Genomic DNA, 26,726 nt, shown 5'->3' with positions numbered 1-26,726 from the left:
TCCTTGTTTTCAAAAGGCTTATGATCTAGCTGAGAATATGCAACACACAGAAACCAGGGAACTGCAAAGGACGTAGAGGATCTGCCACAATCAATGAAAACAGAGGTCACTGCAAAGGGTAAGTTAGTGGAGACAAAGTCCCATCTGGGCTAACACAATTATCACTGTGCTGGAAAATAATGAAGACCATGCCTCCAAACAGACGAAGGAAGTAAAGGTAGGCAGGTTCTAGAAGCAGGGGAGGAGCCAAAACAAGAGCTGATAGGCAAAACTGGTTAGGTAACTAACTAATGGAGTTGATTGGGGGAAAATAAAAAGGATTTGAAGGCAAAGTTTTCAATGCCAAAATACTGTAGCTATTAAAGAAAGTAGATACTCAGCAACCACTTTAGAGGGGCTAAGTGTGCTAATTACAGCAGATGGGGGAAGGGACTGGGTAAATAGACAAACTTAGGAGGTTATCACAAGAGCCCAGGCACATAAATAAAAAGTCAACATGTGATTGAGTAATTCCATCCCCAAGATGGACCTAACAGGTGTGAAAACACATGTCTGTGCATGGACAACCCAGATGCCCATCAGTTTATCAATAGAAAAACAAATGTGGTAGAGCCTTATAATGGGCTATTTGGCCATAAAAAGGAAGGAGGTACTGACATAGATAGTCCTTGAAAATATTACGCTAAGTAAAAGAGCCAGTGACAAAAGATCACATATTACATAATTCCATTTATGTGAAATGTCCAGACAAGATAGATTTATAGGTACAGAAAATGAGTTAGTGATGACTAGTGCTTTTTATTTTTTTGGTGGGAAGTCTGTTAATAGCTAAAATGTATATACTTGCTTTGTATGTGGGGGTGGTATATGTGTGTATACATGTTCACTTGTGTGTACATGTGTCTGTGGAGATCAGTATTAGGATCATTGATGACTATAATTGTAAGCTGTAACTTTAAATTTTGTATTCAACATATGGTAATTGCTAGATTAAGCGAATAAAAGGATATTTAAAAGTTGGGGGGACTGCTAGCAGAAGTCATTGTTGACAGTCATGTTTCTTTGAGTAAGTGTAGGTCTTAGACTATCCCACACTGACCCATGGAGCAAGAACACTGAGCAGCACAGTTCGGGCATTAGAGATGCAAACATGCAGTGTTCTGTTTCCTGCAGGTGATATATTCCATATGCATTTAACATATTTAGGAAATGCTGGGCTAATCTGTTTTCTTTACTGCAAGATGCTAGTGATGTGATGCAAGAAGTGGACAGGCCCACGGAGCTTTCCAAGCTTCTCTGCAAGATCAACACTGTTGGAGAGAGCAGCAGACTTGTGTAGAGGTGGGCACACCTGGCTCTAGGCTGCCCTCTGGAGTTCAAATCTGAGAATCTGTGTGGTTTAGGAATGCTTCCTGGGTAATTTGTTGTTTGCCAGACAGGGTTTCTCTGTGTAGCCCTGGCTGCCCTGGAACTCGCTCTGTAGACCAGGCTGGCCTCAAACTTACAGAGATCCACCTGCCTCTGCCTCCCGAGTGCTGGGATTAAAGGCGAGCGCCACCACCGCATGGCTCCCTGGGTAATTCTAACAGACCACCCCTGGGACAACTGCTCTAGATTCCAGTGTGCTTCCAGTGGACAAGTCTTGTATCACCTCTGTAGGACTGAACTTATCAGTTCAGAAGTTTGCAGGGACAGTCCCTAAAATCTTAGTGTCATAGCTGCAGGAAGTGGAATATTAAATTACTTTCTTTTAAAACATGAAGCTCATGAAGAGGACAGCTTAAGTTAATATGGTCAATATCACTCCGCCTCCTCCATTAGAAACGGACTGGAAATAGGGACATAAGTAGGGCTACTGGAAACACAGTATAGAACCAGGCATGGAGACATGTGCAGACAGGAACCAGGAATTGCAACACCAAGTCTCAAGGGGTTTGCAGGTAGAGAGAGCGGATGTGTGCAGAAAGGTAAGTCTGTCAGTGAATTGCTACAAACTCTATGATAGAGACGAAAAGCACAGTGCATGCATAAAGAGCAGGATTTGTGTAGGATGCAGCATTTGAGTTTGTGAAGGACAGGAAGAATTCCGAAGCATGATATGTATGCATGTATACCTGTGTTTGTGTGTAGGAGACGCAATGGTAGGCAAAGGAAAATGCTGGACAAGGAGGCATTCTGAGGGCACAGAAATTGTGTTATTAAAATGCTCAGTGCAAGAAGGACACCATCTGTTTACAACTTCAAAAAGACCCCTCTGGATACCACTGATGACTAACCAAGCAGAGACATCTTATAGAAATGCACTGTCAATCAAAGAAAGCATTAGTAGAGAGAATCCAATATAATTATCTGACAAATCCTAGTACCAGATTAGAGAAGTACTTTCTTGGATTTAATATTACCCCAGGAATCCCAATTTCAGACACCCGAGGCTGTTTCCAAATTAATTATCTATTTAAAAAAGTCATATATGTTTGCTCTTCCCCTAGCTTCTGCTACTCAAACTTCACCAAGCAACAAGGTCCCCAAAGAATCAATCTACTATGTTGGTGTCAGCCTAGAATGATGCCTGAGAGGTTTATTTTGCAAACTGGAGTTCAAGACCCTGTTGCAACATCTTTGTATTCTCCCGGGGCCTTAGCCTGTTATCTTACATGCAATAGAAAATGCTCCAGAAGCAATGAAAGCAGCTGGGCAGCAAGATGGGATGACAGCTGTGACACATTGCTGAATAAGTTTCTGTCACTTCTGACAGGATCAGCGGAGGCCATCAGTGCTATAGTCTGCTGTGTAGTCTTTCATTTTTCCTTATTTTTAACTTTCTGTCTCATCCCTGTGTCCTGCAGTGCTCTTTGGATCCTTCTACTTTCTAGCCAATAGGTCACTCTCTTTTAGGGGGACCAACACTAAGGGGATATATCCCATTGACCTCCAAGACCATTCTCATTCAACAGCTGATGTTCTGAGAGAACAGGGGATCCCAGACTTCCTTTCTTTTGATGTCCACTCTGGCGGTCACCCCAATACTTGCTGTGGTCAGTTCGACTCATGGCTTCTGAAGCAGAGGAGTCAGGAATTTTTCAAAGATGGCTGGTGTATTCCAATGTGTGTTTACAGTGCAAACGAAGGCATCAGTGAAGCAGTTCACAGATGGGGTGGGTGTCAGAGACACCAGTGGACCCCTTCTAACCCAGAATGCTGGGCTGCATCCAGAAGAGAGTCTGTCAAACAGACCTGGAGTGGGGAATTTGCACTTCAGAAAGATAGTCAGGTGATGCTGATGTGCCTGGCCCAGTGACCACACCTGTGGACCACTGATTGAGAAAGTAAAACACCTTGGCAGTATCAGCTATATCTTCATTGGCCTCACTAGTTTTAGTGTTGAAACAGAAAAAAAAAAATGCCTATCAAAATCACAATGGAGATAGGATGGTGTAAAACAGACAGATACTGTTTGGTTCTGTTTTTTCAAAATATTTTATCCATGAGATTGGTTTAGTGTGGCCAGTAAAGAAGAACAAGGAAGAAAGGATAGGCACTAATTGCAAAGCAGAGAAGCACCTCTTCCCTCCCTCCCTGCTCCTGGACTGTTGACAATGGAAAAGCACAGCTTACATCAAAGAAGGTGCCAGCGTGCTCCAGAATCAGCTGGTTGGAATCAGGCTTGTTTTTACAGTAGGTGACATACATCTGAAATTTGTCTGCCTAAAAAGAACAAAGACAACAAAAGATCAGCATTCATTGGGTCCTCTCTGTCCTGGGCAGGGTTTATAGTGCTATGATAAAACATCATGGCCAAAAACAAGTTGGGGGGAAAAAGGTTTATTTCATCTTATGGAAATCAGGGCAGGAACTCAAGGCAGGAATGGGGAGGCAGGAACTGAACCAGATGGCATGGAGGAACGCTGTTTACTGGCTTGGTCCTCATGGCTTGCTCAGCCTGCTTTCTTATAGCACCCAGGATCACCAGCCCAGGGATGGAACTGCCCAAAGTGAGGTTAGCCCCCCCCCCCCACATCAATTATCCATCAAGAAAATGTCCCCAGGTTTGTCCACAGACCAATTTGATGGAAGAATTTTCTCAATTGAGGTTCCCTTTCCCCAAATGACTCTGGCTTGTGCTAAGCTGACATAAAGCTAGCTGATGTACTTCCTTTCCTCACAATACCTGAAAGGCCCAGTGTGAACTGTACAATGTCTGAATTGCGTATGAAAAGTGGCATGTGTTCTCTCAGCCCATGGATGCTTTTCTCCTATTGGGATGTAGAAAAAGCCTGCTGAACAGAAGCTCAGGCTGTGTTGGAAAGAAAGAAAAATGCTAACATGTTCTGAAGTTGTGAAGAACTTATCGATTACGCTCACTTTAGATCACTAATAATCTCTCTCTCTCTCTCTCTCTCTCTCTCTCTCTCTCTCTCTCTCTCAGGTGATCAAGGCAAATACAATAGAGTGAACAATGAGTGAATGGTCAGAGAGAGGTCCGCTTATATTCCAAATACCTCCAATGGAGGGAGTATGGAAGCCTGTTCTCACCTTCAGCTTCCCACAAGTAATGATGAGGGTGCAGGAATAAGGAAGGGACATTGCCTCCCCTACTTTCAGGGCCTGAACAATGATTCCCAAAGATATTGTTACCTCAAGCCCCAGACTCATGTTTGGGTGAAAATTCACCTATTTCTCTCATGACCTTAGTTCTCCCCTGAAAACAGGTGGATTTTGGCAACTAAATGCTTTTTCCAATGGTGAATCACTGTCCATTTCCATGTCTTTTGAACACTTGGAATAGCCTCTCTTGGAGGGAAGTGCACATATGTACCTATGATCCCAGACTTCACTGTCCTACATGTTAAGTACATTACATCACTTGATCCTAAGGCCATCATCCCTAAACAGTGATCTTTAGAGCTATTCTAATCTTACCTATGAGCAGACTGTGGCACAGACTCCTTAAGTGACTTTAAATTCTCATAGTTATAAGTGGCCAAGCCCAAAGCAAGCAGGATTCTTAGTTTTAACCAATTTTAACTCAACATATTATAAGTGGTTCTTTCTACTCTTCACTCCTGGACTGTTCTTATATATAGACTGTAAAATATAAGAAAATCTCCTTAAGATAATTCTTGGCAAAAGGTGCACAATTTACCCAATCACCAAAGGTTTTCTGAAACAATTTTAGGGCCTTTCTACTTACTGTTGATTTCAAAGAGAACCCAAAAATTGCCCGAAGCAACACAAAATAATCCCTTTTCTTGATGTTCAGTCTGGTTTTCCTCTATGTTGGCTGTGTATGGGCTCATAAATTATTTTTGATCAGCATTTTTAGGAGATATGCATCAGCTTACACTCTGGCACAAAGTAAGATGGCAGCCTAAGACTGTGAAAAAAATAAAGTATGCTTGGAGGAAAACATTAAGAGTTCATGCAAAGAAGGCCTGTCTGGGGGTCAGGCCCTGAGGTGTAGGGTTGGCTGGGCTATTTGTCATGTGCCAGTGGGCGTTCTGCCTCGTGTCTAAGAAAGACCCAGGTATGAGATCTAAAACACATCTACAGTCTTGTCTACTCCTAAGCATAATCTCTCTAGACCGTGGAGGAATCCTGGAAAGCCATTCTGGGTACAGATTACCACCGAGTAACAATTACAGCGCAGAATTCTTGGAGGATGTGCAGTTGAATTTGGTGTCATAAGTGAACTCCTAGACTTCTCTGGATTCACACCCATGAGTCCGTGCTCAGGATGGTGTGCAATGGGATGCTACAGAAGTTTACTTTTTCAGTTTAGATAATTAGAACCTGGTACCTCTGGCCCACAGACTTCACCCATGGCAACAACAGTGAGAATGAGGACAACTACACATTCATCCTCTAAGTCAAAATTGGGATGGAGAGTGCAGGAGTCTGTTCTTCTTTATTAAGGAAAACAGTGTAACTGGTAATTGGACAGATGGTGCCTGCAAGTTCTCACTTCTAAATCTACGTCCTGGGAAAGCAACTGGTGGACTGTGTTACCACAGGGTAGCTACTCTCCTGACCTCATCATTTGGACAATTCAGAGAGACTGAGGTGGATCTTAGGCTTGATGGACATCATAGACTTCCCCAGGGATGGCTCTGCTCTCCAGATATGTACCACCTGCCATGGACTTACTCATGATGCCTCTGCAGCACCTGGCCCAAGAGAGACTGGGAGCGAGGACAATCCTTGGCCAGGCATGGAGCAGTGGCTCCAGGTGTACCCCTGGAAACATGAACAGTAGGGGAGGAACTTAGATTGGTTACCCAGGTGACAAAGCAGTGTCCCACATCCTCAGGCAGCTGCTCGTACTTCTCCAACTCTTTGAGGAAGATGCTGTGAAGGGAGAGAAAGGCCGCATCAGACACCTCAGCATAGAGGACCCCGCGTACTCATCTTTTCTGGAGACTTAGATTTTCTCCTTATAATTATTGATATGCGTAAGATGATATATTCTAGAGCACTAATAATGATACCATTTGTAATGGAAAATATGGTTGGTAGAGAACAAAATACTTGAGCTATGGTCTATCTACAGAACTGAATACTTTGTAGACATAACTCCTACCGCCCCCTCCACAAAAGATAATACTTATTCTATCCCTTTGTGTGGAAGATCTCCTTAACAATCAAAGTGGAAACAGTAAGGGGTGGAACAAATGTATAGGAGGCCATGCTACTACCTGTTGTCTAAGCAGGGAATATGTATTCTCTTTCCGACCCAGGGAACTAATAAAACCGTTACCATAGAGATCCTGGTAAAGAAATAGGGTGGAAGATGAGGCTTCTCAATGTTAACTTTTCTGTTTAATTTTCATTTAAAACTTTCACAAATGCATACTCTAAAAACTAAATTATAATATCTTGCACTATCCCACTACTTACCTACACCATCAGGGAAAAAATTTCATTTTGATTTGATTTATTCTGTATGGTTACCATTATCCATATACTTTGGAAGTTTCTTATAATTGATTATTAAGTGGTTACAAATGTTATACATGTTGTTTGTGTTTTCGGTGATACAGGGAGACATTTTGGTGGTAAAAAATAAGTGTGTGTATAAGTTAAAAATATCTGGCAAGCAAGAATATTAATAATCATTAGCAGGATCATGAGTGACTTTTTTCTTCATCATTAAATCTGTGATTTAAATTTTTGTCTACCATACATGGTAATTGCTAGATTAATAAAATAGGACAGGAATTTAAAAAATTGGGAGCAACCAGAAGAATTTTTTCCCCTAGTAAGCCTGAATAAATTTTAGAGTTCCTTAAACTAACTCATGGAGCAAGAACATTTACAGTGTAATCTGGGCTTTAGAAATGCAAACACACAGTCTCAAAATCAATACAGTGTCATGTCTGCTGCTGTCTTCAAAAGACTGCAGGTGACCCATTTCATATGACTTGTAGAATAGAAATAGGAACAAGTCTAAGTGCTGCTAGAACTAAGGATTAAAATTAGCTCAAAGGGAAAGAAACATTTTTGTTGCACTAAGGCGATTAGGCCCATCCTCATGTATATAAGTAAGGAGGTATGTGTGTGTGTGTGTGTGTGTGTGTGTGTGTGTGTGTGTGTGTGTGTGTGTGTGTGTGTGAGTGTTAGTTATATGTACATTTCTTCTAGTCTCTTGAACTAAGTTCTAATATACATTTATTGTGTGGTTCCTATCACAGGGGACACCAGATAACACAAGCACAATGTCTTCTGAAGTGGCTTTTCACAAAATGTTGGATAGCCTTTATTAGGTGATTCTACACATTGGCATTTTATATGAATATCAGAGAAGACATGGACAGGAGCTCAGCTCTGAGCCATGGTGGGCTGCACAGTGCTAGGGGAGGGGCTAGAACATCTGGGCCCCTGGGTTAAAAGAAAATCTGAGCTGTCCTGAAACAAGGGACTTATCAAATAAAGTAAGTGTTTTAAAGAGGATGAGTTGGGGGAGGAGAGAGCTTGGAACAAGAGAGGGGAGAATGTGGAGCCAAGAGCCTAGGATCCCATACTCAGAATGCAGTGTGCCTGGCCTCCTAGTCCTCACTTTCAGGATCTTATTTTCCATATGAATACTAATATTCTTGCTTCAGTCCTCTGAATTATGACTCCTCTGTCATAAGGCTTATCTTTAACAGTGGCCAAAGAAACAGTATACACTTTGCATCATGTATAAATTGTATTTTTGTTCTGGAAGCTGCAAAGATTCCAGAGTGACAGGGACTTCTTCACTTTCCTTGATGTATGGCCAAGATCAACTGACCAGGTTAATTTAATGTTGATTTTAAGTACACAGTTACTTTTAAGTACAGTTCACAGCTGTAGCTATTGAACTGACCCCAAATGAAGATAGTGCTATACTTTTATTTAAAATCCAAATAATTTCACAAAGTAATACTTCTTGTGAAAAATAGCAGCCCCCCCCCAAAAAAAACACCCAACCCAAGCCACAGAAGATATTTTGTTTGAAAATCTCAGGAAATTAAAATACTTGCTGAATTAAATGAATGGTTTGATTCTATAAGATCTTTCTATGGAACTAAGAAAATCTCTCTCTCTCTCTCTCTCTCTCTCTCTCTCTCTCTCTCTCTCCTTCCCTCTCTTTCCCCCATCCCTTCCTCCCTCCTTTCCTCTATATGTATGTATGTACACGTATATTTGAGAATCCTTATAAGAGATTTAAGTCTGAGGAAATGGTTAAAATATGACACTTGTATACTTTTTGGGTAAGTAATAGTAAGTTTGTAAAGGAATGGATACCTGGATTAAGTGCTAAATTCTAGGGCTGCCAGCAAGGGCTATGGTTGGTGGTGGGAGACGTAAATGATCAGGGTTTCTTCATCAGGGTCTGTTTATTGATGGCCATTGCAGACACATTCACCACTCTCTGATATCCAGCTACTTTCTGGGATTGGTATGTAAAGGACATCCCCCTTCAAAGAATCTATATGGCTTGATGCACATCTGAGTGATGGGTTTTCCTTCCTTCCTGCTCCACCCTTCCTTTTAAAGTCAATCTCATATATTCTGGGATGGCCAAGGCTGGCCTCGAATGCCTGATCCTTCTCCTGGGATGCTGTCATACCAGACTCCAAATGACAGCTTCAACAGCAGCTGCCATCAGCTTACTGGTCTGTTGCTCACAAGTATCATTGTCTTTGCCTCCTACAACCAAGAACATGCTAAAGAACTGGAGTTCACAGTGGCTGTAAGTATGAGGACACTTCCTGAAGTCTCATTTTCTTCATTAAAAATGTTAGCTTTGTGGAGTTTGGATAATTTCATAAATTTAGGCAGAGAAGGAACACAATCCACTGTTCAGGCACAGAGTAGGTACTAAATTAGTAACAGCTCATCAGGGCCAGGGCCACTTAACTGTCACAAACCTGTTCTCTTTAGAAACACACATAGCTCACTCTTCCTCAGATATGAGAAGTTATTGGTTGGGAGTATTCCCCACTAAGCCCTTGCTGAAAAACCTATAGCTGGCCACCTTCTCTTAAACCAATCCTGGGAAAATCTTGACAGATTCCAAAGCGACCTAATACCCAAGGAAATGCTGGGCTAATCTGCTTTCTTTACTGTAAGATGCCAATGATGTGATGCAAGAAGTGGACAGGCCCACGGAGCTGCCCAAGCTTCTCTGCAAGATCAACAATGTTGGAGAGAGCAGCAGACTTGTGTAGAGGTGGGCACACCTGGCTCTACACTGCCCTCTGGGGTTCAAATCTGACAATCTGCATGGCTTCCTGGGTAATTCTAACAGACCCCATTTGGGGCAGCTGTTCTAGATTCCAGCGTACTTCCAGCTGACGAGTCTTACATCACCTCCGTAGGAATGGACTCAGCAGGAAAAGGCTAAAAAGTGCAACAACTCTTGGCTTGTGCTAGACATTTCAGGTCAGAAGTTTGCAGAAGATATTCACTACAATCTCAGTGTCATGGCTGCAGGTAAGTGGAATAAGAAACTATTTGCTTTTTAAATGTGAAACTCATGAAGAGAATAGCTTAAGTAAGTATGATCAATATCACTCCACCTCCTTCACTGAGATGTGTTTAAATTACAGCCTCATGGCCGACAACACTCCCACAGATGCCAAAACACTCCCCTGGCTGTTGTGCAGCAACAGCTTGGCCCTCACCACATCAGTGATCACAGGTAACAAATTATGGAGGAATAAGCAGAGCACGTGTCATAAGTTTTTGCGTGAATGCCTGGGGCACATTTAGAAAGGAATACACTTCTAAAGGCATGTCAAAACCTAAGCAAGGCTAGCACCTAGTAAACCATTATGCTACAAAGTATTATGCAGAATTTGGAGGACTCCTGGGAAATGACACTTCTAGCATTATTGATAGAACTCTCCCTGAGTTTTTCCAGGGAGCCACCCTGAGCCTCTTTCCATCATTTTGGGTTATGGTCCCACTGCTTCTTGGGAAGCATCTCGGGAAGGGCTCACAGCCTTGCCAGGCAGGCTGGATGTGGCACATCACAGTTGTATGTGCATCCCAAGGAGCCCTTGTGCATACGTGTGCACACGCTTGCTGGAATGCCAGGAAGGGCGAGAAGGGGAAGGTTGTGGCATGGGATTAAAGAGGAACAAAGAATAGCACACATAAAACTGGGAGGCAGAAGTCCAGGACACTGCTTCCTGGTGGAACCAGGCTGGATTTCTGTGTTCAGACCAGTGGAGCTAGAGTTAAAGGATTTATTACATCCCTGCAGATTCACAGCCTGGACTCGAGAGGCTGCAGGCTGCAGGGACTAAAGGAACTATTAGCATGACAGACATGAAGGATAGTCAGGGGTGAGCAAGCAGAGGGAGGAGGTGAGTTATTCACCACAGCTTCAGCATGCCTTGGCTACACAGGCTAACCATGTTCCTTTCATTTCACTCTAGAAACCTTTGTCTGGGTGAGGGCATGAGCAGGGAGGCACGGCATCCAGTCTCAAACAGGAAAGCAAGCATTGCTGCTGAATGTGTTTTCCAGTTCTTCTTCATTGTGGCTATCTCATGTGACTTCGATGAATGAGCCATTTACTTGCACGAGTTACACCAAGTAATGTCAACATAAGGTAAACCGTAAAGAAGAACCTGCCATTCAGTGTTACTTAGCTCCGCTAAGAGGCTGCTTAGCAACAAGGCAAGAGAGTGACAAAATGTGCAGCAAATGAAGTCAACATGATTGTGACACATCCAAGTTCGAGTGTCTCTTTGTCAGGGTACTTCAATTGTGTGCAGTCAGCCTCAGTGCTGGAAGCTTCCAGAAAACAAGAGAAATAGCAGCAATATCACAGCCATCCTTCTCTAGGCTCTGCTAAAAGCAGGCAGTTACCTTTAGACTGGGGGACCGGAAAGTTCACAAGTCTTTGTCCTTTCCTTTTTCCTAACATCCAGATATTAATAAAATGACACCTACGTTCTCATCTCTGCAGCTAGTGGGTCTGAGCTGGTCAGAAACATTGTAAGCGGCTGCTTCCCTGAAACAAGGGGACAGAACTAGATTATCATTGAAGTCTTCTTTGAGCTTTTCCATTTGGCCTTTCTGTGATTTCTGGTAAGAGGGATACAACTAATACCACAGGCATTTGGGGTGTGTGCTCACGGGAAAACGCTCCATTTAAGCAAGACTGCCTGTGGAAAAAGTAGGGGCAGCCTACGGGTGGCCCCAGGCAAGAGCCGCACAACCCTTTTCTCTCCACTTGGGGGAGCCAGTGCCTCACCAAAGGTTGTAGGTCAGCCCGTTGCGCTTCAAGAAGTAAACCGATGTACCCGTGGCAAAAAAAAGATGGAAGACACAGAACTAGATCCAGACAAACAAGCACGTTGTCTTCGTTTTTTTTGAAGTGACATTTTGCCTTCCTCATCCATTCTCAGAACTTTGTGCTTCTCACAAGAGACCAGAGCCTGGATTAGATTCACCACTGGATACAGTTTCTTTTCCTGCCCGGAAATGGTCTAACCCAAAGAAGAAACTCTAGGAAGATGATCAAAATATGGTCTTGGTCAGGTGTGGCAGCCCACAGCCCTCAGGAGGCAGAGGCAGGGGTACTGCTGTGAGTTCGAGGCTGGCCTGGTTTTATGGTGAGTTTCCATAAAGGGTACATAATGAGATCTTGTCTTTTAAAAACAGCAATCAGCACTTAGCAGCTCTCCTGGCATCACCCCTGCTGTGTACTCTGACTGTTCTTGGCCTGGACAAATCCACAGCCTACAGAGAAGGAGAGCAGAACATGGCAGGGGTGTGTGGGGGGGAGTGGGGGAACTACTGGCCTTGGTTATTGGACCCCAACTTTGCCTTTCTGAAAACAGATTTCTTTTCCAGGTTATTGCTGTAGAGGTATGGGACCCAACTGACACAGTTGTAGAATAAATAGGTGGAGATGTTCCTTAAATGGTTAACTGTGAATTAAACTGGCTGGATTTGATGGCCAGCAGGATAATGTCTAAGGAGTGGGGGAAGGAGAGAGAAGATTGAAGAGATCATTAACTCCATGGGATCCAGGTCTGATCTTGAGGGGAGTGAGTGAGTGTGTGTGTGTGTGTGTGTGTGTGTGTGTGTGTGTGTGTGTGTGACTCTGGCAATGCAGTTACCTCTCTAGTGTCAGTCTTTTTACTATAAGTGATGGGAGCAAAATCTAATAGTTGTGAGGACTCTCTGGGCCCTCACAGTCCAGACTGCATAAAAATGTTATTTTCAAGCTCATATGAATATGACTAAATTTCCAAGTCACTGAAAAGGAAGAAACAGAGCTGGAATTTAGCTGAAGGAGGCGTATTTTAACAAAAAGCTGTCATTATCGAAGCTGAATATCTAACAAAGAAAAGAAAAACAATTATTTTTTTTAATTGCAAATTTTAGATTAGGCAAAACTTTACTCTTTGGAGGATCTATTTATAGGATGCACTCTTTTGTCTAAGTGTTCCAGGAAGGCTTAGCAAAATGCAATGAAAATAGGCGTTAAGTCCTGTGAAGACAGCACAGTCATGATCTTTTATTTAGCTGTATAAGAAGGGACTAAAGTACAGTGGGGAGAGTAGAGGGCAAGGCTCTTGCCCACTTTACCTTCTAATTGGGGTGAAACTACTGCTTTTGTCATTTAGAGAAACAGAGAAAGTAAAATTTCTCTACCTAACATCCACAAACACAAAGGTTCTTGAGACAGATCCTACTAGCTAGAACACACGTACAGCTCATCTTGGTAGCCATTTTTCAGAGACACCGTTTAGATGAATCAGTAGAAACTGGCTGAAACATTTTTGTAGTCACCATATAACCTTTGATCTAGGTATCAATTTCCCAGTGTCGCAGCTAATTCTGTCACTAAGGGGCTGACCACTGTCAATCCCTTACTCTGGATTAGTCTCCCACGGTCCTCCCTTCTACCCTACCTGCCTCACTCTCTGGACTGCAGGTGGATGACCTGGGCTACGGACCAGCCAGAAAGGGGAATTAATTTCTCTGATAGACAACACTGAATTGCTATGTTGAAAACATAAACAAATGGAGTAAACAGAGCCCCCAACACATAGGGGTTATAACTGATGGTTTCAGAGAAGCACAGTATCCCTAAAGAGTAAGTAAACAGGTGCTATGGAAACTGCATGTCCTCTCTGCAAAGAAGCCCCCAGGAAATCTTTCACTCAGAAATCCCATTATTTTGTTGGTCTAGGAGGTTCTGGTAGTAATGCTGAGGGAAAGTCAGATACAGTAGCTTTTCTCTGTCCTGAGATGCTCACAAGCAACCAGTCAATTATGACTTGAATGACATTAGGTATAAGTTTGCAACTTTTAGCCCATCCATCCATCCATCCATCCATCCATCCATCCATCCATCCTGCAAAATTTACTGTAAGTTTATTTGGTACCAGGTTCATAGTACCAGGTATTGGATATACAGAAAATGGCACAGTTCTCCTTAGTTTATAGTCCTTGTGTTTTCTAAGTCTGTCCAATTACCATTTTAACCTTATTTATTAGATATTATAGTATTATTATATTTTCTCCACTAATCCAAACCTGTGTGGCTTAAGTGGAAAGAACACAGTATAGTGAACCCCAGCCCACAGTTTGATATCCTTGGATGTTCCTTTGAATTGTTGATAATTTAAAACATTAATTTCTTTTAGTCAGTAGCCTTCTAAATCCATTACAGAGTCCCTTGATTTAAATGCAGATATAAAGTAATACAGCTTTATTACTTGTATCAATTATTATGCCACACTGCAATACAGTGGCTTTGCTGACCAGATAGTAGGATACAGGATGTGTTGCATAAACACTGGGATGTCCTTGACCACGATGATGTCCTAGGCTGGCCTTGAGCCCTAGATCCCCCTGCTTCAATCTCCTGAGTGCTGGGATCACAGGCATGCGCCACTATCCTCTGCTTACACTTTTGTTTTATTATCTTTTCCTTTCCTTTTCTGCCATATTTGTCTTCTTTCTTTCAGGCTTTACAAAGATGCTGCTCACCCAACTATTCATTTGTTCAGGTGCCTGATTTTACAATATTTACCCATTCTGATTTACTATAGTCTGGGAAACTATAGAACCATGAGGCGAAGAGCCTGGCGGGAGGAGAAAGAGCTGCTGCTATGGAAAGAAAGCAGTTTATCTTTGTGGCATTGTCTAGTTGTCCAGGGGCTGCTTTTCACATTCATCTGGTTCTTTACAGCACTCTGAACAGGTGACGTGCTTGGCAGTGCTGTTGGGAAGTGTCCCTCCATTCACAGAGTGCAGATTCCCATGGTTTAATTCGAATTTAAAAAGAATTTGATAGAACTACATTTTGTAAGTTATAGGTAGGATTATAGCTATTTAGAGAATTATAAAACCATTGGTGACACCCTGAAATTGGAATAAGAAGGGAAGCTGAGTTAGATGTTTTGTTATTAACTGTTCAGTTTTAAAGTGAATCTCCTTTCCCCTTGATTTCACAAAAGCAGAGTTCACAGGCAGTGCACGCTGTGGTGTCAAAGTGTCCATATTTATCTGGTGTAGTTGCGAGATTTGTTAATGACATTCAAAGACCATAGTCAAACAAATAAAGTGATGTGATTTACTGTTTGCCAGTCTGGTGTCTACTCAGATATCCTGGAGGAGATAGGGTGATATTGAGCTGGGATCAGATGAGAGATTTATTCAGAGTCTTAACTAATGACTGTCATGAAGACAAAATACTGTGTTTGGAGACTGCCAGGAAAACCAAATAAGGATGTTTATGATGAAAAAAAAAGAGTGGGAATTTTTTATCAGTACTCTAAAAAGTCAGAACACATGCTCCTCCTCCCGAGTTCCCTGACGGGTTAGCATGTGGTGGGCACTAAGCTGATACCTTGACAGGGATGAGTCAGGTTTTCTCAGCAGGTTTTCTCCATCCTTTTCAGAATCCAAGATTCTTTCACACCAACTCTTGCTTGCCTGGAGGTCATTCTTAGCATAGGGCCAGTTTTATTTTCCAGAGTAGGATTGTCCAATATGGCAGCCAATTTTCACTCAAGACTATTTAAATGTATTAAAATTAAGAACAATACAAATGGAGGTCCTTAGCAGTTCAGTGGCTGCACATATACCCTGGTTACTGTGTTGGACAGTGCACTATAGACTTTCCACCATTGTAGACAGCACCCTGGACAGAGTCATCCAGTCCTGCCTCAGGATGGTTCTCCACCTGTGCACATGGTTTCTTTGGGACTTATGAAGTTGGCTTTGCTTTTTCCAGGGTTTCTGTCTCAGCTTATCAAGTCCCAGAACTAGCCTCACTCAGCTTTCTCTGCTGCAGACTCCTGCTCAAGGACTTAGTGTCACATTTCCCCCTTGTAACATCAAGATTCTCCCCACTTGAATTTTAAAAACTGAGTTATTTTTACCAGTTAGTCATACTAGTTTTCTTGCTGACCATCTATTAACAGCAAATATTTTTAGCATGCAACAGAAAGGATCCTTATATCAAGCTTGGAGCTGAAAAATGGGCTGTGAAGTTTTGGTTTTTTGTGATTCTACTTCAACGAAAACAGAGTGGTGGTTGATGATGTCTTCTATAAGTTATCAAGGAATATAATGTACCAAACCATATATATATATATATATATATATATATATATATATATATATATATGGTAAGGATGATGGGATAGTCAGGAATGGAGGAAATAGCTAGAGACAAAAGGTGAATAGAATTTGAAACCAAGAGACCACAAAGAGAGGATGGTTAGTCCCAAGTGAATGGGAAGTCAGGATTTCCCATAGCCTTCATGGGGTTAAAACTACTCTTGCTTCCTTGTTGCTCTGGTAACCATGTTAACTGAACAGATGAGGATGCTGTCTGCTCCTCATGAGAAATGGAAAAGGGAACTGTAAAACAATCACTTCTCGCTCCATTAAGAATTTTGTACAATTGTGGAGACAGAGTAAACAAGAAACTAACTACAAGATCTGACCAAATAAGGAAGACTGTGTCAGGTAAAACAGAAGGCTTACCAGTGGCTTTGATCCACTTGATGGGCAGCCCGATGCCTGGCATTTATACCCTCAGTGTGCTCAATTGAACCCCCCACCAACATACTTGTTATGGAAGTCGTAGATCTCCTGGATGTTGCCAAAGATGATGTGCTCTTTATTGAGGATCCCAGGGGGTATCTCCTCCACACCACTGGTCATTTCCCACAGATAGGTCTGTAAGACAGTAACTGATTCATCACTGGCAAGCATGCCACAAGAAACCTAGACAAAAGAGGCCTCTCAACCATGGCACGCAAGAGTAGAACTGTGATTGCATATGGAGTTCAAAAGGTGAAGTGTTTAACAGGTGGAACAGAAAGAGAGAAAACCCAGCCACTTCATCACTCCGAACCTCAGTGCAGCCAGGCACCAGTCTTGTTATTTATTAAATCTGTGACATGGTTTGTATTCTGAAATGAAGTGCCCGGCCTACCCACCTCCACCCCCCTTTTTGGTCTGGGTCTAGCTCCAGCTGGAGAGAAGTGTAGAACTTCTTTGCAAAAGCACTTTACACTCCTGGGCACTTGCACTTGACTCCCGAAGCTCTCCCCAGCTGCCTTTTTACTTTCCAGCAGAACGGCAAGAGCACTGGGCTGCTCTCAAGGGCTTGACCAGGGCCAGCATGCCACTTCTGTACTGGAGCCGGAGACTGATCACTGAAAGACTTACCTCCAAGCACTCGTGTAGGTCCCTCACATAAGCCTTCTCTGTTTGGAGCAGCTCAGCCATAATGAATCTAGGAGGAAACAAATGGGCTTTCAGTTGCATACGTTTCCTTCTTTACAACTCTACTTCCTTGCCTCGGCACTGTGACACCTGAATGTCCCATTTCCCACTTTACCAATAAAGCTCTTCCCTCTCCTGAGTCACTCTCTCCCTGGTCACTTGCTCTCGATCCCTTCTCCATGTCTGTGCTCAGCTGGTTCCACTCTCTTGAGCTTTTCCACTCATTTCCACAGTGCTGATAGCATGTGCTGTCAACTGTATATGTGCACAGGCATGTGTGTACAGGATATGGGGCTGCTTACACTGGAGCTCAACAGCTAACCAGTCTGAACCTCAGTTTTCTACATCTCTCTTACAGCTCCCAGGATGTTGTCCACTCATTAGTTTATAGACTAATGCTGAAATAGTTCAGTACTCAAATTAAACAAGTTCCAAGTCAGGCAGAGATGTCCAACATATCACTGAGCTCAGGGCTTTACAAGAGTTTTGTGTAAAGAACCAGGTTATATTTATGGGCTGTTCAGTCTCTGGCATAACCACCCACCACAGCCGCTGTAACACGCACCACAAAGTACAGATGTGTTCCAATGAAACCAGGCCACTAGAAGTCTTACATGTCCCCTCATGAAGTCTGTTTGATTTCATCAACCAATTAGTATGTAAGAATCATTTTTGGATTGTGGACTATATAAAACAGAGGGTGAGTCAAGTTTGACCTGTGGGCCATAGTTTGCTGATCTCTGATCATGGTTGGCCTTATTCAGTATTTGGGCAGCATCTCCAATGAGATTCATTTGCATCACAAATCTATGCACACAAAATTGGCATGCTCAATAGCAGTTCATAACGTTGGGTGATTGATGCTCTCCAGGCTCCTGGGAACAGAAGTTTATACTCCCCTTTACCCTGCAACAGGGTTTCTCTGTGTAGTCCTGGCTATCTTGAAACTCACTCTCTAAACCAGACTGGCCTTGAACTCAAGAGATCTACCTGCCTCTGCCTCCCAAGTGCTGGGACTAAAGGCATGTACCATCATAACCTGGCTGTGCTCTGTGTCTTTAAGGAAAGGACTCCCTCCTTGGACCCTTCAATGACATAATGGACTTGAGCATGTATGAGGTATGGCTTCATTATTGTGCATCTATTTTACCCTTTCTCTCCATAATTTTTTTTTTAGAAATAGTGCTTGTTAGCTGGTGTACAATAACCTACTTTAGCACAAACTATATATTTACACATTATCTTACATTGCCAGTATCAGTTTTTCATATAGTTCATGCCAAGAACTCCTGTTTCCAAGTGTTCTATCACATGAAAAATTTGAGAGACTATATCCCCAAGGTGTGTCCTTTTAAAAACATGACCAGAAATCCTGTGTAGGGAGCATCTTTACAGGCATCTTCATCTTGGTGGGCTTTTCCCTAAAGCAATTTATCACTCTAATAGTGGATTTCTATTAAAGGATTGATTTAAAGACTTCACTTTTGTGGAAGTCAATTAGCCACTCTCTTCTTATTCTTCCTCTGTTGGTAGAGTGGAAAGTGTGTCAATACTGGAGTTAGGCAAACAGGAACTGAATTACAAATCTGTCAGTCACTGGAAGACAGACCTCAGGACTTCTTATCTATAACATAGTTGATCACCCAGGATTGCTGCAAGGATTGAGTAAGATGGTATGAGAAAACTGCCTGGTGCATAGGATCCTGGGAAATACTCAGAGGCTGGCTCTGTAGGTTGCTATGAAACCAGGGAAGATCTGAAGGTGAACAGCTGGCATTGGAAAGACATCTTTGGTCTTTGCATTGGCTTTCATTTCTTCTTGTTCCTTCTTTCCTACCTGCTTCCTCTATGTTAACCTTCCTTACAATGCACACCTCCATTCTCTCCCTTGTCCCAGAAAGAATCCAGGAGGGCCAGCCAAATACAATCTTCTCTTTGGCTTCTCTGTTATGGCTTAAACTGTGTCCCTCAGAATCAGTATATTCAAATCCCACCTTCCCATTCCTCAGCTCTTGACTTTCTTTGGAAATAAATATTACTGCACAGAGTAGGGCGGGTCTCAATCCAAAATGGCCAGTGTCCTTACAGAAGGGGAGATTTGCACATGGGCATAAATATTCAGGAATGATGTCACATGAATGTGAACATTCCAGAACAAATGAGGGGAGAGTCCTGGAGCAAGTATTTTCCCCTTTACCCTCAGAGAGAATTGAACCCTGCACTCCTTGGTTTTAGCTTTCTGGCTTCCAGGACAAGTTATGTTTCTGTTGGTAAAGTCACTCAAGTTGTGATACTTTGTTATGCAGCTCTACAAACCAAGTGTCACTTGAAAGACACTCTGACTTCATAGACCAGCTCTTGTTTCCTCAGTCCTAGGGAAGCTGTTACCCTCTTATTCATTTGAATACAATTAACTACTTAATACCAGATACCCCTGATTTCTTTCTAGCATTACTCAGACTATAATAAAATATTCTCCACAAAGCTCCTCCCATGATCTCTGCATGTGTGATTTTTGTAACTTCAGATTAAAGAAGGTCAAGGACAAGGTGTTGTAAGTTGACAGAGCTCATTCTTCCCATGTTCAAGGCCTTCTGCTTCTTGAATGTGAAATATGGGTCAATAATCTCCTCCTAACCAACCGAACCCAAGAGCAATGTGCTCTGCCCAGCTGAGGGCAAGATTCACTGAGAATGTAGTCTAGGATCCCTGTGGGTGCTCGAATCTGCAATTGTTCAGGTTGCTTCTATAAAATGGCATAGCATCTGTTTATAACTTACATCCCCCATACACTTGAAATAACTTCTAGATTACTTATAATACCCAAGACAGTGGAAGTGCCACACAAACAATTGCTACATTATACTGTTTAGGAAATAATGACAGGAAAAGAATCTGTGCATGTTCAGTACAGGCATATTTTTCCTGAATATTTCTAATCCAGGGCTAGTTAAATGGAAGGATGCAGGAATCCTCGTGAATAGAAAGGGCTGGGTGAACTTGGAGAATGGAGCAGGAATCTAATGATAAATTGGTCCCAACTCTCTAAATGAATTCTGGCCCTAGCCATTCTTATTCTGAGGAAAATAGGATTCAATATATGGAAGTCTCAGGCAACTTCAGATTCTTCCATAATGTTTGATAGTATCCTCTATCTCACCTGCCTCTTATCCACATGGGCCAGCTGTGACATAGGAGGAAACTTAGGTCTCAACTTTGCCTCTGACCTCTATGAATCACTCTCAGGGCTTATTTCAAGGCACACATTTCTTTCCATTTAAAATATTATTCATCAGGCAGATTGAAATCCAAATATAAACCAGATGCAGGGGTGGGGGAGGAGAAAAGTTGAAATCCCTTTCACAGCACCTTACTTTCTTCTGGCCCAAACACATCTCTAAAACTCAAGTTGAAAACTGAAGCTATCAATTGTTTCCTTCCTTCCTTCCTTCCTTCCTTCCTTCCTTCCTTCCTTCTTTCCTTCATTCCTTCCTTCACTCCCTCCATCCCTCCCGCCTTTCTTAATTTCTTTTTCTTAGATAGGGTCTCATTACATAATGAGGCTGTCCCTGGAACTGCCAGTCTTCCTGTCTTAAGCTCATGAGTGCTGGCATGAGAGCTATGTGCCACTGTATTCAGCTATGGGGTTTATTTGTTATGTAATTTTGGATACCTTCTTATCCCTCAACCAAGGTTTCCATATCCAACAATATTCCACAAACTTCTCTTAGTCAGCTGGGGTATTCTAGTTACTATGGGAACCATTGGTTCATATAAGAGAGGATAAAATACTCCCTATCACCAAAGAGCTTCTAATCTAGTTAGACACGGCCACAGAATAAGTAAAAGAAGTACGGATGTCCAGAAAGGAATGGGACAAGGACAGCCGAGGATGTAGGTAAGGAAGGGTTCATGGAAGCATATGGTATGAAATGAATTTTAAAGAATCAATAGAGTTGAAGGGGGGCGCAAATAAAACCACACACACACACACACACACACACACACACACACACACACACAAAGAGAGGAAAGAAAAAACAAAACAAAACAAAACAAAAGAGGAGGTTCCAGGCTGGGAGCATTGCATGGACAACTGTATTTAGCATTCTTGATGATGAGGATGTGAATGACAGTGTTCTCTCTAGAGTGTGTCACTGAACTGAGAAGCACTCTGAAATAAAACCGACTTAGGTGGGGCCAGATGGTGGTATGTTGTGGAGTCTGACCATTATTCAGAAGGGAGTATGAAACCATTAGGAATTTGTGTGAAGTGGTTTGGTTACTGTTGAGTTCTGACACTGCGAAGTAAAATTTGATGGTCTAAGCGGTAGGTGCTCCCTGGGAAGCCCTTGGATATAGTAGAGAATGGAAAGGCTGAGCGATCTCTAGTAAGTGTCCATCCCAACATCTGCAGGTAGACAAGATGACACATTAAGCTGCCACAAGGGATGGGTAGCAGAGAAAATTAAGGAGGTGCCTGCTAGCTGCACTGGGAGCACCCCCTCCACCCCTGCCCTTCTCCCGGTCCTCCCCTACATACTCCTTCTTTCGAGCTGACTTCCGTTTCTCTTCATTGACCTCATGGTTAGCATCGCGGAGCTTAACCTCACGGTCCGAAAGGCTTGCAGGAATGATATCCAGTTCTAGGTCCTTGTTATCCTGCATGAGAAGTGTCACAGAGGTCACCTTGGGGAAGCCTTGGGAAAGCCTCTCAAATGAATTGGGGGAAGTAGTGAAAACAGCTTCATGGAAGATGACAAGATGGGGGATCCCACAAGGTTCCACTCACAAGCCTTCTTCATAGGGTAATTCTTCTATTCAAGTAAAAAAAGGTATAGGATGTTCTGGCCAAATATTTAGTGCTGCTATCTGTAGCTACAGGCATTGTGTATTTGTTTTCCAGGCCTCTGGTCTTGATTAAATCTAAACATACATTAGGCCAGAATCGGTTCTTCATCAATAAAATAAATGTGAAACAGAAATACAGGAAAACACTGAAAACCTCTCATTTGTCAAGAGAAAATAAAACTGTTTTTTATTTAAACAAACAGTTTCCTGTGGAAACAGGAACAGAATACCCAATCAGTGACTGAACCCTGTAATTGCTCATCCCTGCTTGTTCCATCGGGAGTATGTATGATGGAACCCACAAAAACAAAAACAAAAAAACAAACCCTCATTGCCTGGGGGAGACAATACGAGCCTCAAATTTTAGTGGTTTGACCACTTTACCCAAGGCTGCTCTGCCTCGGAGATTGGGGGTGTTTAAAGATATATGAATTAGAACCCCTAGGATTAAATGCCAGGCTGGATTTAGCTTTTAATTCATAGGTTACTGACCTCTATTATAAAAAAGAGATTAAAAGTCAGTCTTCCTTTGCTTCCTGGCACTTTGTACCTTCTTTCAGTTGAAGTGTCAAACAGCCTTCACACAAACTGTGCCCCTTATTCCTGAGAATCATTCATATACATGCTGGGGGCTCTAATCTTTGGCTCATTAACATAATTGGTTAGATGATAGTACTGATGAGACCAAAATAAAGGGTCTAGTCCTCAGAGCCAACAGTTAACTACACAGGAAAAATACTCTGCTTTGTATTCATAGGTCTGGCTCGTGGCTAGTCAATTCTGCAGTACACAGAACATTAATCATGGGTATGGATGGGTATGTGTGTGTGGGGGGGCAGCTAGAGATGAATGGATTAGTAAGGTCCCCCAAAACCTATTAAAAATGCACGAGGTCCATAGGGTCCACAGCTCCAAAGGATTGCCTGGGAAACATGCCCCCTCAATGGTGATGAGTGAGGGCAAGGGAGGAGCTCCAGTGGACAGCACCCGATACGCACCTCTGTGTTGACTCCCAGGGCTTTCTCCAGGGTGTAGCGGTACTTTCCCATCCTCAGGGAGAAATCTCGATAGTGCTTGTCCACCGTGGTCACCCATTTCCTTATCTCTGTGGCATGGATGTGGCCCTTTTCCACAAAGCTGTCCGCTAGCTGGATCAGAAGCTTCACCTTCTCTTTCGTTTGCTGTCCCAAGAGATGGCCTAACATTAGTAGATCACATTATTCGAAGGCCCCTTTGCACAAAGACCCCCCTCTGCTCTGCATGACAGCCCTAGGCACCTCTCAGCTAATAAATGGGTTTGCATGGCAGTTTTGTCACTCACCTTTTGGGTGGCCTAGAGCAAATTATTTAAATCTCCCCCATGCTCCGTCAGTTTCTCCACCCACAAAATAGGAATCATAATAGCACCTGCTTCATAAAGTTACTTTGAACATTAATGGCCAATAATGCCTACTGCCTAGAACATGCCTGGAACATAGTAGGTGCTTACTGGGGCCACTGTAAGAACCTTTGCTATGGAGCACTGTTTTCCAGGCATGATGTGGCTGTCTTGGACTGTCAGCGTTATGATCACCTAAAGGAAAACTGTGCAAGATTGGGCCTATTGACCTCCCATCATAGAGGATTGGTAGGACTCCTAAGACCCTACCCTTCCCAAGGATTTTAGACAGTCACAGGTTATTAGGTGGATGGACTCACAAGGCCATGCCAATTCCAAAAGATATATTAGCAGTTACTAGTTGCTGGGGTCAGTGATATGTCCTTCACTGGTGTAGTGGCTTGGAAGTTTCCCATGCTCCTGTAAGTAATATCTCAGTGTTTCTATTGAGTGGAACTGTTTCTTGAGTCTGTCTTTCTGGTGCCTTATCTGGGTGAGAAGGCATTTGCTCATGTCTCCAGAAAAGGTTCAGACAACTAGTTAAGTCAGAAATGTTAGCCACTGCTATTGATGTGAGGTTCTCTTATATTAACACAGTGATTTAGTGACTGAGAGAGCATGTTATGGTCACACTCAAGACGCATGCGAGTTTTGAAACATCCTTAAGAAGTATTCGGGGCCAGATGACAAGTCTCTGTGAGCCAGATGCAAACACTTGAGATTCAGCTTTTAGAGCTGGTCCAAATTCACACCACCGACAGTGACAACTGCATTTACCTTGGATCCTCTGTTGCTATTTCCTGCCCATCTCTGTACCGGAGGGTAGACACTTAACATCATATAAGCTGGCACAGGCTAGGATCTGATGAACCTAACTAGCAGACTTCTATCTGTTTTACTATGAGAGTTTATTTTTGTTTCTGTTCGGGGGAGATAAAGGGGTTAATGCCTTAGCCTATGGCAGGGCTAAGCAGACAAAGGTCTGACGTGTGTTGGCTTAACTTCATTTGTTGCAAGAATCTGCTCAGCATTTCCCTCATCTACAATCCTTTGTAGAGAGCTGTGGGTTGGACTTGGGGGGTAAACAAATGGAGAAATAATTTAAAAAAAGATATTCGTTTGCCCCTATCTGAAATCTCCAGAGGGGACGAGATTTTCATATAAAATAGTGGACGGCTCGGGGCATCGTGTAATTGAATGTCAAATCGAGAAGTATGCTACAACAGAGGGACCTTGCCATAGAGAAGATGAAGGTAGAGTTGCATGGGAAGGCAGGGAAGGGCTACTGGGTAAGACAGGGAACCAGAAGTGACGAGTACAGCAAATACCTGAGAAGTCTGAAATTTGAAACTAAAATTTATCATAAAATCCTGAGAAATCTTTTTATTTATTTATTTATTTATTTATTTATTTATTTATTTATTTTTGTTTGAGACAGGGTTTCTCTGTAGCTTTGGAGCCTGTCCTGGAACTCACTCTGTAGACCAGGCTGGCCTCAAACTCATAGGGATCTGCCTGCCTCTGCCTCCCAAGTGCTGGGATTAAAGTGGCGCACCACACTACCCTGCTGAGAAATCTTAAGGAAAGTGAAGTAACATTTAAATAATATGCTATAAGGAAAATGTTCTTTTAAGAAAATGAGGTCCAGCCAGGCGTTGGTGGCGTTGCCTTTAATCCCAGCACTCGGGAGGTAGAGGCAGGCGGATCTCTGTGAGTTTGAGGCCAGCCTGGTCTACAAGAGCTAGTTTCAGGAAGCCTCCAAGGCCACAGAGAAACCCTGTCTCAAAAAACCAAAAAAAAAAAAAAAAAAAAAAAAAAGACCATGCTATAACCGAGGCAGGAAAATCACGAGAGCTGCAAGTAAAAAGACAACTTTCGCCTTAAGATGGCAAATGAAATAGCTGATAGGTGGGATGCCAAGGAAAAGAAAGCTGTAGCCAGGAAAGCTGGTGCCACAGCCACAGCCACAGTTGAAAAGGGTGACCCTAAGGTGAAAAGGCTCCAGACAGGGAAGCAGTGTCCTGGTTAGGGGAACTGGCAGATACTATCCCCCTGCTGTGTGTTCCAGAAAGTTCCAGCACAAGAGGAAGTACTCAGCTGCTAAGTCCAGGACTGAAATGTGGAAAACGAAAAGAAGATTCTGGTTACTGTCACAAAACTGTTTAGTTCTGACAAGAAAGCTGGTGGCTATGTAGTAAAGTTTTGCAGGATGCCTAGATATCCCACTGAAGGAAGCTGCTGAGCCATAGCAGAAGCCCTTGACCAGTGTGTGAGACAGGAGCACCATGGGCACTCTGGCACCATCCTTAAGGAGCACCACAGGAACAGGAGGGTGGATTTCCTTATGCTGCAGCAGAGGCTTGCTACATGTAACTGGACCATCCCCCTCAACTGAGTTCCTCTGTATAGAACACATCAGAAACTTGTCATTGCCGCCTCCATAAGAATTGGTATCAGCAGTGTGAAAAGTCCCAAATACACAGACGACGCTTCAAGATGCAGCCATGGCAGCCCAGACACTCGGACGATGAGATCTTCACCACAGAAAGAGAAATATGAGGTTACAGAACAGCACAAGATTGATGTTCTGCTTGGCAAGTTTTGCCAAAGATCAAAGCTATTCCTCAGCTCCTGGGCTACATGTAATCCATTTTCTCGCTGACAAATGGAATTTGCCCTGACAAATTAGTGTTCCAAACTTCTTACCAAGAATCTAAGCAAACAATTGATTCATTACAACAAAGCAAACAAAAGAAGACAGCAGAGTCTCTACTTATTCCACCACTTTTGTCCTCTAACCGCCCTAACTATCTCGCACACCCCTTTCCAGGCTCTTCCACATATCCTCCCAAGAGAGAAATGTCCAAGAGGGGAGCAGAGCGCTCGACCTGACGCATGGCCAGGGGCACAACACAGTCAGCCTCTCCCTTTTCAGCATGGTGGGCTGGCCAGGATCTGAGAGTCCAGGGCTAGAAGGGCTTTGGAATGGAAGAGAAGAGACAGTTGTGAGGGCTGGAGTTATATCTCTCCACCACAAACCAGCAACAGTAACTACACCAGGAACCGGCTAAGATGAGAAACCTGGGATCCTGAAGACACGCAATCATTTCTCTTAGGATTTTTATCTTTTTCCTAAGGTGTGTGTGTGTGGGGAGGATTCTTTCTGGTTTGTTATTTTCTCAAAAGAGCTTGACTTTTGTTCTGATAATCAAGAAACCCCTTTATGTAAAAATCTTGGAAGAAGCTACACTCTGCTCCT

At 42.9% G+C, this 26,726-nt stretch overlaps 1 protein-coding gene across 4 annotated transcripts in view; it reads right to left on the bottom strand.

The window, feature by feature from the left end:
• Positions 1 to 26,726, bottom strand: part of LOC100757073 (kalirin) — a 528,077-nt gene that overhangs the window by 200,587 nt on the left and 300,764 nt on the right. For all 4 annotated transcript variants that reach the window (XM_035444595.1, XM_035444596.1, XM_035444597.1 and 1 more), the window contains exons 22-27: positions 23,088 to 23,270; positions 21,782 to 21,900; positions 17,182 to 17,248; positions 16,577 to 16,686; positions 6,276 to 6,345; positions 3,616 to 3,705 (exon numbers count right to left, since the gene is read on the bottom strand). In XM_035444595.1, the coding sequence (XP_035300486.1) occupies positions 3,616 to 3,705; positions 6,276 to 6,345; positions 16,577 to 16,686; positions 17,182 to 17,248; positions 21,782 to 21,900; positions 23,088 to 23,270 (639 nt within the window). The remainder of the gene's footprint in view (positions 1 to 3,615; positions 3,706 to 6,275; positions 6,346 to 16,576; positions 16,687 to 17,181; positions 17,249 to 21,781; positions 21,901 to 23,087; positions 23,271 to 26,726) is intronic.

The sequence above is a fragment of the Cricetulus griseus genome, chromosome 4 (genome assembly GCF_003668045.3).
Source record: "Cricetulus griseus strain 17A/GY chromosome 4, alternate assembly CriGri-PICRH-1.0, whole genome shotgun sequence".
Classification (NCBI taxonomy): Eukaryota; Metazoa; Chordata; class Mammalia; order Rodentia; family Cricetidae; genus Cricetulus; species Cricetulus griseus.
The sequence above is the reverse complement of the archived record's forward strand: the minus strand, read 5'-3'. Positions and strand labels throughout refer to the sequence as shown.